This window comes from Pterocles gutturalis, unplaced genomic scaffold (assembly GCF_000699245.1).
Source record: "Pterocles gutturalis isolate BGI_N339 unplaced genomic scaffold, ASM69924v1 scaffold14180, whole genome shotgun sequence".
NCBI classification, from domain to species: domain Eukaryota; kingdom Metazoa; phylum Chordata; class Aves; order Pterocliformes; family Pteroclidae; genus Pterocles; species Pterocles gutturalis.
The window spans coordinates 35,311-46,423 of NW_010141000.1; the positions used below are offsets into that span (position 1 = coordinate 35,311).

General features: G+C 48.8%; 1 protein-coding gene across 1 annotated transcript in view; it reads right to left on the reverse strand.

The window, feature by feature from the left end:
- The window catches only part of MGLL (monoglyceride lipase), a 56,726-nt gene that overhangs the window by 28,882 nt on the left and 16,731 nt on the right, over positions 1-11,113 (reverse strand). The window contains exon 3 of the mRNA XM_010083879.1: positions 6,166-6,272. Coding sequence (XP_010082181.1) covers positions 6,166-6,272 — 107 coding nt within the window. The remainder of the gene's footprint in view (positions 1-6,165; positions 6,273-11,113) is intronic.

Here is an 11,113-nt window from a genome sequence, read left to right on the forward strand (position 1 = left end):
TGCATGTCAGGAGTAGGAATCGGTTTATCTATAATTTCAAAGAGGCTCAACCTGAACGCCCTGTCTTCCTTAGCAAGCTGTCCCTGCTGCTCTGAGCTCCGGTGCCACAAGACCAGTCCTCGCTCCAGAAGAGCTGGAGGTGAGAAGCCACTGGATGCACTTTGGCTGCAGCTCGTGGGTGGTGGGCAGGCTGGTCTCCCAGTTCAACTGGAGTTAATCTTTGCTTTTTGGTCTTCAAGTCCATAATTCATGTCTGTGTCGGGAGAAGCACACGCTGTAGCCCCACTTTACATGGGAATCCCGAAGCAGAGTCAGAAAAGGGTGCCAGAAGTTTAGTCATTAGCTATTGGTTTTAGAGGAGGATTTTGCTCCAGGTTCTTACAGTTTTCTCACTGCCTAAGGAATTACCCGGTGTACTGCAGTATCTGAACTCTCACCCTGTGGTTTCGCCTCCCGAAATGCTGAGCATTCCTCACCGCTGCCCTGGAAGGCAGATAAGCCTGACTGCTGCCTTCGTTCAACATCTGGAGAAGGACAGGCTAGGGAGAGCTAGGCTGGCTTGGGACTACACCGAACACAGAGTCAAAACAGGGACAAACCGCACGGGCAGTGCTCTGCCAGCCAGGGCAAAGAGCCATCTCCTCCGGCATCCCCCCGTAAGAGGAACCTGGAGCAGATGCTCACGAGAGAGAACATGAGAGGTGGGGCAGAGCAGCACGACGCTTCTCTGGCACATCCCTTCATTCTCCATCTCTGCCTGCTTTCGGTGTCACAGCTGTGCTCACCACTCAGTCCTCCCCGGGCTAAAGGGGGAGAACGGATGAACTCCAGACAGGGCTCATGGGTCCGTATGACACTTCACAAGGATCAAGGGGCAAAGAGTCATTTAAGTGTTCCCTTATATTCCCGTTGGTTTTGCTCTGTCCTGAGCTTTCACTCTAGCAGTTTTTGGAGCTACATACACCAGGATTTATGTCCACACACTTGTATCATGGTGGGACAGACTCATCACCCCTTAGCAGCTCTCTCTCCACTTCAAATCAATTGTCATAAAAGACTGAAGGACAGACCAACTGAGATAATTTGAAGAACTAAAGGGCTAATTTCTCCATAGGGAATGTACTTGCAAACTTTAATCTGAAGCTCTGAAGAACCTCTTTCTTTGCTTGGCAATTCTAACAAACTATCAGCAGCCACTGCCCCCGCACAGTCCTCATCAGACAAACACAAACGGGCTAGGAGTCTTCAGATTGGAACCATCCGTAAAAATCTTTTCCCAACTCTTGAGGAGTGGGGTTTTATGCAGAGGAAATACCCAGGCAGAGAGGTGAGCTCAGCCTGACCCTGGGCTCTGCCTGTCCCCCTGCCCTCGCAGTCACCGCTCCAGCCTGTGAACTGTGACAGCATCTTCCACCCTGCTACGACACTCGTGTGCGGGAAACACTCTGGTTTTGCATGACTGCAGATCTCACTGCCTGCCAGCCATGCCACCCTGCCCTGGGAGCTCTGCCTGCAGCACGCAGCAGGCTCAGGACCCATGCTTATGCATGGGGCTGGGCAGCACTATGGATCTCTCCTGGGAGAACAACTTCCATCACTTCAGAAAAAGCCCAACCTGATACAGGCACACAGCGACTGCTGTATTCGCTTTCCTAGCCGAGGAGAGCATCTCTCCAAGGATGAGCACACCAGCAGTAGCCCACCTCCCCAGAGCGTGGTATGAGCAACTCTGCGTGCAAGCAAATCCCAGTTCTGTGTGAGGTTCTTCCTGCTGTGGGGGGCAAAGAATGAGAACAGGATTCATGGGGAGAGCAGACGCTCTGCACTCCTGCAAACTGCTAACGTGTCCATACCCATGGTTATTTCCAGTAGTGCCTATGAAAGATTTTATTTTGGAGCAATGTTCATGTGTTATGCTGGAAGCCAGGAGCCCTTCTCTAGAAAAAAAAAAATAAAAAATTTCCCACAACTCATCACAGGCCTCCTGTCAAAGGAAATTCAGAGTCCTCTGTCTCTGCAGAAAAGCAGTTTAAACTTTTCTCCTGCTCCGGTGAGGGAGACTCGGTGAGAGGAAGCAGCAAGAGAACAGATTGTGATGGGTAACGAGCCCACACCCCGCCTTGCTGCAGTCCCTGAGCAACAGTTGTGCTGCTGTGTGAGCAAACCAGCTCCGAACACCACCCTGGGGACCGCCCCGAAGCCCGCCCGATCTCATCATGGGAGCGCTGCTCCCCAGGAGCATCCCCCGTGCTGCTGCGGCTTTTCCCCCCCCGGCTCCCCCCCCTCAAATCACGCCGACATCCTTCTCAGCCATTTCCCCCCTCCCAGTTTGACCATGTTTAGTCCTTTTTAACCTTTCTGTGTAGATCAATCCTTCCCAGTGCTATGAATAAATAAAAGCCTTCTGTTCTCACCAACAAAATGGTCTTTTAACAGTTGCAAGAACAACACAGCTATCACTTGGGAAAAAAAGAAACAACAAACCAGCTAATAGCTGATGCATTTTAAAATCTCCGCTCCAGCTATCTTCTACTTTTTAGAAATAAGGGCTTCGTCAAATGGAGCAAACAGTGAGAAAACGAATGGGGAGCACAAGCGGTGGGTGTCCGAGAGGGGCTTGCTGCCTCATCAGAAATGCTCACCACACACGAAGGTGCAGCGGGGCTGAAAAAGAAAGCTGAACTTCAGTTAGAGACATCTAAGGAATATGAATAAGCCGTTAGAGCTGTGACCTTTCCCTCGGCTTTGATCCGACGTAACGCATAACTCCAGAGTGGGAAATCCAACAGCTTCAAGGAGGGCGAAGAGCCGGAGGTCTCCATGTCCCAGGACAGGTGGAGGGTCCATTCCACCCGGGGACAGAGGGAGGATGGAGGGGTGTCCTCAGGCAAATCTAAGGGCTGGGAACTGCTGCCAGGTTAGGGCTATTTCACCTTCCTCATCTTTACCTAAGGCAGCCACACGACCCGTAAGAAGCACCAGCACGTCCAAGTGAAAAAGAGAGCCAGTGGCGGTGCTCTTCAAATGTGTGAGAGAGAAGTAAATGTTGGATCTTGGAAATGCTTTGGTAACTGCTATTAGCTGACATGCACTTTTGAAGGTGAAATTGTGGTTGTTTCTGGGCTCTGGCCAAGTAATGCAACCACAGAGAATAAGATCTCAGCAAATGAGATGTTATAGGAAGAGAGATGAGGAGAGCTGGAACATCATGTGCTTTACCAACTGAAAATGCTTGGTATGAGAAAACAAAGCCACATTCTCTGTCCTTTATTCTCATTTTCCTTGGCTCTCAGCTTTACAGATCCCTAAAAATACTGCATTATAATGGAAGAAGATGCAATCTGCCCGTGCCTGACTGCAGAATTACAATATCACTCCAGCTTGATGAGTCTCCCATGGGTATTCCTTCTAAGAGGGCTTTCCTAAAGTGATTGCCAATAACCTAACACGCTCGTCTGACTCTTTTTTTGCTGTCATCAGAATGTTGCCATAATAAAATAATAGTAATATAGAAAGTAAATTGAAAAAGTGAGATGTCATTTAAAATACCTAAAGCTTGCAGAAATGTACAGCAAGGTCATCCCAGCAGCCTAACTCTGCTCTCATGAAGCTGCATGCCAAGTAAGCCCAGAAATCACGGGAAACCGTCAGCTGCCTACTAAAAACACCATATAAGAGACCACAGGAAAAAAATGCTGTATTGCAAAGAAATACCATTTTCCTCTTTCAGGGGGTTGATATAAAACAAAGCAATTTAACAATATTAGATGTAAGGCAGGGTTAGAAGGTCTTCTGGAATTGAATTTGCACCACCGTGGAAAATTTCTAATACATATCTATGAGGTCCAGCAGTCCTGGGCTTACTAGGAAATACCCAAAAGAGTAAACGCACAAATCCTGACATACTGAGAGAACTGAGCCAGTGATATGTTACACGGGGCAATACCGAGACACAAATTTGGGTGAATACTGCTACTCCGTGAAGTGCAGACCTTTTTGCCAAAGCCTTGCATAACAGGGAACCGTGGAGCAGAGCAGGCTTCAGCGAGATTTAGAGCCAGTGCATAAGCTCCTCCAGGCTCAGCAATATAAATGGAAATTATTTTTCCTTCTTTTGACTGAAGGATAGACACAATATAAATCAGTTGAGTCACGCATGCTACAGCCCTAGTAACTTCCCCACTCATTTGGGATATGAGGCTAGCCACGCCGTGGAACTGCATTAATAGTCTCATGGATAATGTGTCTATATTGGGAATTCTATCCATGAGAATACCAGAATCAGAACAAATGTCCAGGACAGGAAATATACACCAAGCTCATGAGACTAAGAGTCACTGTAAGAGATAGGGAACAGAAAGCAATTATTTTGCTAACACAATCGAATAATTAAAATTACCAAAAAATGTCCAAAGGACAGGATGCAAAGGGGTAACACGCTGGTGAGGTGATTTGGAATGGAAAACATGGTGAAGGGAAGCTAGAAATGTTCCAGTCTGATCTGAGCAAATTTGGCATTTGAAGTGTGTACGTCCTTCAGCTCTCGCTGGCATCCAGCTCGGGCTGCATCCCACCAAAGTTTATCCTCACTGCTTACCTGTTAGGTGCAAAGAGCCTCAATAACTCCCGGTGAAACCAGGCTGAGTCAGATTAGCTCTCTGTGTAACACAATGGCGTTTCTGCTCTCAGGTTCCTCTTTACCCTCTCCCCACCGCTGACGAAGGAAAACCCAAGTGACCTTACACAGCAAACCGCAGGCTCGATGGGGAGAGTGAAGCTGTCAACTGGCCTGAGCAACCAGCCTTGGACCGACCGAAGTGACCTAATTAATCCAGCAACATCAGTCTCCAGAAAAAACCCATGAAACATTCATGCTTCTCTAGTCAAAAAGCTATTCAAGGAAACCGAGAGCAGCCAACCGTCTCTTTGCACAGAACCAAACCTGCCCGGCAGGACCCAGCACCCCAAGGAGCATCTCCATCAGGAGAGGCATCCTCCGCATCAAACCCATGCAACAAATACAAATGTTTTATCATTTCTTCTAGGTTTGCTGCTTCAAATATTGTTTAAACTTCTTCAAATCTTTATCCAGTCTTAAGGGAACGAGGAACTAAGGCACGCCAGCAAGCACGCCCAGGGAGAACCGCAGCCTCTCGCAGGCACACGGCGGCTCTGAACAAACTGTTTGTGTGCCCCAGAGTTCAGGAACTTCTGGTGTATCTGCTCTGTGGTCTGCTACCAGCAGCTGCAGCGTGGACAGAGCATGGTCTGTTCCTTCGCCTTTCTCATGAACTTTTTGCCATGCAGATAAGCAGAGAGGAAAGGAGACACTTCTGGGATCACTGCAGCCTCCTGCGAGCCCGCATCCAGCTCAGAAGGAAATGCATCGAAAGGAATGAATCAACATTTAGAAATACTGTGCCTATTATAGGGAGAAAGAGACTCGTGTGGTCAGCAGTGACACTTCTGCACAGGTCAAACGTAAAGCCAGCTCTGAATATGGTGTGTGAGCAGTTGTGCAGAAAAATCACATTGTAGGTTTTATTTATTTTCTGTGCAAGCTGTCCTGTGGACTAGATATTCTCTTTTTCAGGGAAAACACAGGGTTAACTTTTGCACACCAAGTCAGTGCTGTGACTGAAAGGGAGCCATGAGAGCAAGTGCAAGGGGAAGCCTGGGTGACCTGCCGTCAGGAAGGTTTTACTTTTCCTCTCCCAGAATAAATGGTGCAATGCCTCACGTGCTCTAACGCCCGCTGCATCCAGCATCTGCAAGCTCACATCAAGCAGTCCTGTGTTCCAGGAGCTCTAGGGGCAGGTGTGAGCCCCAGTTTCAGCCAAATTGCAGCATACCTCCCAGGGTGCTGCAGTGTACTTGCCAGCGTCAGGGGAGGGTTTGCCAGGAGGGGATCAGAACGACACTGAGGCGAAAATAGCACCAGCAGTAATGTCAAGGACAAGGCTGAGGGAAACTCAAGGTAAACAGCGACAGCTTTTTACAATTCAACATGCAGGTCTTTACAAAGCAACAGATGATCCCTCTCTCATTCATGCCAAGGTGTAAATATTTTATTGACTCTTCTCTCACTGCTGAGCAGCTTTAATAGCATTTGCTTCAGTCAAGTCCTGAGCTGCTGTAAATCAAGTACCGTTTTAGGCTACTCACCATGGTCATGGGCAAAAACAAACAAGTTAAGTCCTGTCAGCCTCTGGGCCAAGTCATCATAGCGGCCGCAGTGTTCCCCAGCACCATGAGCGATAAACACGAGGGCCCTAAATGGAGCATTAAGGTATAAATCATTAACTCGGCAATCAACCCACAAAGCTTCAGAGCTGCAAGGAAAAACAGCATATTCCATTTAGCAACAGCATTTCAGACATCAGCAAATACAAGGCAACTATATAACGGCTGGGGTGGGTTTTAACAGAGGAGAACCGATTGCCACCCAGACCTGCCATCGACCCGCTCCACACCAGGTATCTGTAGGACAGGGCACACGGGAGCCACCAGCTCCTGGGACAAGCCACTGCTCCGTCCCTTTCGTCTGCCTCCATGCTCTGCTGCAAGTCAACGATGCCGCCAGGCATCAGCATCCATCCTGGAGGTGGATAAATCTGTCTTGGGCTTGAGGCATCTGCACTGCTCCTGCAGCGGGAGCGTTGCCATTGATTTCATTGAGAGGTGGCATTTCTGCGTGATTTCAAATACAAATATTGTCTGGAACTTTGTGCCTTACAACACTCTCTGGTGCTATAGGGCACTCTTAGAAATGAAATTTCAGCTAAAGAATGGGTCTCCAGCAGAATCCAGAACTTTGGTTGGAGTTTGGAATTTTATATTTGCCCCTAATTCTGGTAATTTTACCATCCCAGTTTCTGCCCCAAAACAGTTGCTTCACACTGGTGATTCCAGTGACTCTTACGCTGCCACTGCATGACTGCAGGCAGGGACCATAAAATCCTCCAGTCTAACAGACACTTCTTTTTGAGAGACATGCAAATACTCATCTTCAAAGATAACAGCTTTACCAGTGATGCTTTACTTGTACTGGAATGGCATCAAGTGACAGGGGCTGAGGTTGAATGAACATTCCCAGTGTTTCTACTGGGCAAAGTCTGGATAGAACTAGTCTAGAACTATAGCAGAAGTAGCAATGGAACTACAGAATCTTTGCTGAATTTGACAGGTGACTATTTGAAACCCAGCTTTAGCAACATAAACAGAACTTGTTCGTTTAAAAGTACCAACTGTCCTTGCAACATCAGCAATCACAAAACAGTTTGAAGGCTACAAGTTAGACATGTTCAGTACATTAACAGTGAAATATTAAATGCACTGACAACATAAAATAATGGCAGCAGTTTGCAGCTAGTGAATTCCTCTATTTTGATTGAGGTTTTGAATACATTTTTAGACAGTGTATTCATCACCATGAATGGCTTTGATCTTAATATATTTAAACTTAAAAAAATACGTTGGATGATGTAGAAACTCCTGCTCTAGCTCTTTGATTAGCACCTGCTTCAAAGGATTTGCTCACACTAGACAACTTGAAAGAGCATCCATCGAAACCAGAAGAGTTTTACAGAGCACACAGCAAACACGAAAGCAGCAATGCAAAGACGCTCTGCTATCTGTCTAATACTAATTAGCCAGGGTGAGGTTAGGTCATGTAGCATATTTAACTTGCTGTGCCTTACAAATGTTCTTTAGCATCACTGAAGGTTTCTAAATGATTTGTGTGGAGCAATCATTTTTTCCTTTGTCATCTTCCCCAGTCAATAGATTTGTCAAGTCACCCAGGCACTTGCCAGCCAGTCTGATTTGCAGAGTGCAGGGTCTATAGCTCCAAATACTGAAGGAATGGAGAGACTGCACATCCCACAGTGGAGAACATTCACTTTCTGCAGCAGAGGCGTCATGGCTTTGTGTCCCACCCCTCCCAGACACAGCCAGCCTAGCAGAGACACTGCGGCCAGCACCGGCGCAGCCAGTCATTACCCCAGACATGCCTCTGAGAACTGCCCCATCCAAACGCCTCTGTGTCACCCTACCCGACATGGTCTGGCACCTCAGCCCTGCTCCGGGGTCACCTAAAGAGCACACATCACAGTCCCCGCTCTGGGGCTGGCAGATGTGCCCATTGTGCAGAAACACAGCAAGGGGGTGGGGGCGAAGCGATGCCAGACGGTGAACCCGCAGGCTCAGGACTCTGCGGTACGCAAGCAGCGGCACTGCCTGTGCGGGATGCTGATGCAGAAACCAAGGAGAGGTGAGAGGAAATTCCCGTGTACCCATCACCTCCATAGCCAACACGCTCAGCCAGAGTCTCTCTGCCATACGCCTCCTCTTACCTGCCCAGGGTCTTACTTAAGCCCTTGCTTACTCTTTAGAGGACCTGAATTTTTTTTTTTCTGCTGACAAGGCACAGAGATTAAGGTGCAACTGGGCTGGCTGAAATATTGAATATATGCACTGAAATGCATCAAGGGAATGAAACCTCAGGGGAAGCTGGCAAAGCAATCTCTGCCAGGAAATTCTTGCTGTTATTTCATCCCTCCCGACAGCAAAGCCCTAATTTTCCTTTCATTCACGCTGCTGCAGCACCATGACTTTGTCTGACAGCGTCCTGCTGGATGCTCAGCCCCCTCATCTGCTGTGAAACCAGTGAGAAAAGACAAAAAACTCAATGCTGCAGAGAGGCAAGGTATTCCCACAACCTCTCCTCCCCTCTAGCACAACAACCGCCAGGAGCTGCAGAACGGAGCCTTTGGACACCACGGGGAAGAGACCTGGGCTATTATTTGTTTGCAAGATACTGAATAAAATTCTTGAGGCTGTCTGTGCCTTAAGAGCCCTAATGGCAGCAGCTGTCAGGAAGAGTTATACTTTCAAAAGTTTTGTCCTATCAATAGCCATAAACAAGGAGCAACGTTTCCAAATGATGCCCAAAGAGAAGCAGCTGGTTCTGCTGTGAGCGGCTGTACAGCCCGAAGCTGGGTCACTGCTGCGCAGGTCTTCAGCTCCAGCTTTCAGGGCTAAGCACAGGGGCCATACCGCTTGAGAAACTGAAAATAGCATGAGTATCGTCTGAGCAAGGACTGAAGGATTTGGCTCTTTTGCCTCATCTCCCACTTTCCATTATAAAACAAGTTTCGATTTGGCAAATAACACCTGAAGGCAGTACAACAAATACATGGTTCAACGTATTTTCTCTAGTGAGCTGGCACGGAAATCCGAGGGATTAGATTGACTGACAGCAGTTCTTTACTGTAAAAAAAAACATTTCTGTAGCCCCCCCTGCTCTCACATCGCAGCCTGCTCTTTCCTACCGCAATGGCTGAAATACCAGCACATCACAGACTGCTCTCCACAGAGTCATTTGAAATTAACCCAGAAAACCTGCAGGCTTGAGGGTTTTGCAGGACTGCCAGTGCCTCTGTGTGCGACCCCAGGGGAAGTTTTGTTTAAACAAGTTTTGTGTATTTGGCTATGGAGCAAATTGATCCTGGGGAGATATTTCTTCACCTCCAGCTCTTGTAATTGCACTGGTGAAATCCTTGGAAACGTGCACGTCTTGGGTAGAAAACCTTGTGCACAGCCTGCAAAGCCTTCTGGTGGCGACTGACGGGCGCCTGAAGCCACGCTAACTCCGGTCCCTGTCACCGCAGGCAGGGAACCCTCGTGTCCTGTATCTCGGGATGCTTCAGCTGGCATGGGCTGGTGGGGCTGGAACTGCTGAGCAGCTCGAGACAGCATTGCTGTGGCATCTGCTTGAGACAGCACCCCATCACACACCAGCCCAGCTTCCACGCAAAGCCACGGGGTGATCTGAGCGTGAGTAAGCATCCACGTGCCTGCTCTCACCTAACTAGTGCAACACCAATTAACGGTTATTAAAGGAAACCAGTTTATTGACTGCTGTTTGCAACACAACAGACGGTTTTCACACATCCCTGCCCTTCCCACCGCCGTGACCTCCTCCTCCCTCCCCGCTGCAGGTTTCTGCCGCCTGGTATGCAAAGCTTGGCAAAGAGACGCGGTTACTGATTGCAAGAGGGCAGGGCAACAGTTGTATTTTACCGTGCAAATCAGCTACCGGCTGTGTTTACTTACCTCCCAGGAGGAAGTGATGGTATAATACAATCACAGAGGCGTTGGGGTTGGAAGGGACCTTTAGAGGCCATCTAGTCCAACCCCCCTGCGGTGAGTGGGGACACCTTCCACTAGATCAGGCTGCTCAGAGCCCCGTCCAACCCGACCTGGAATGGTTCCAGGGATGGGGCACCTACCACCTCTGGGCAACCTGTGCCAGTGTCTCACCACTCTCATTGTAAAAAATTTCCTCCTTTCACCCACTCTGAATCTACCTTCTTTTAGTTCAAAGCCAGAGGGTAGCTTCACTGCTATGTCCCAGTGCTCAGTCCCTGCTCCCACACCTCCGGGGTGCTGGTCACCCGTGACTGGCACCAGTCCCTCCGGTGCTGCACTGGCACCGTGCTCAGTGAGCAATGCACAGCGATGCCACGGGTGCCGCTGGTACGAGGCACGTGCAAACATCCTTTCCCAGATCAGGGAGGTTGGGACTGGAAGAGGCCAGGCTGCAGCACACAGTTGGTGTGCACAAACCCATACGAATACTTTGTCTTTCTCTCTTACCTCTCCGAGAGCTCACCAGCTGATCTAAGCCTTGGCTGTTTGCAACCCTCCCTATTTCTCCCCGTAACACTTCACTATTGTGTGGGGAGCGGCTTTGCAGGGCTTAGGTGCTCATGCAGAACCAGTTCAGGTTCCCACCCTCCCTATTGCTGGGCACACGTTGCCACCTCTGCCCCCTCTGCAATAGTTTAGAGATGCAATTCCACAACTGATTGCAGGAGAAGAATTGCAGGGAGATGAAACTGCAGCACCGAGCTTAGACAAATGAGCAAGAGCCCTCTGACACCAGGGCTCTGACATTAGAAGAAATCTTGAAACAACGCTCAGAGAGCTGCTGTGCTACGAAATCTGTCCGGCCAGAAACACAGCTCAGGGTCCTGCTGAGCACGAGAGCCCTGTTCCTGCTTTCTTTTCAACAAAAGTCACCTTGAAACTGAGCCGGACGAGGAATGCC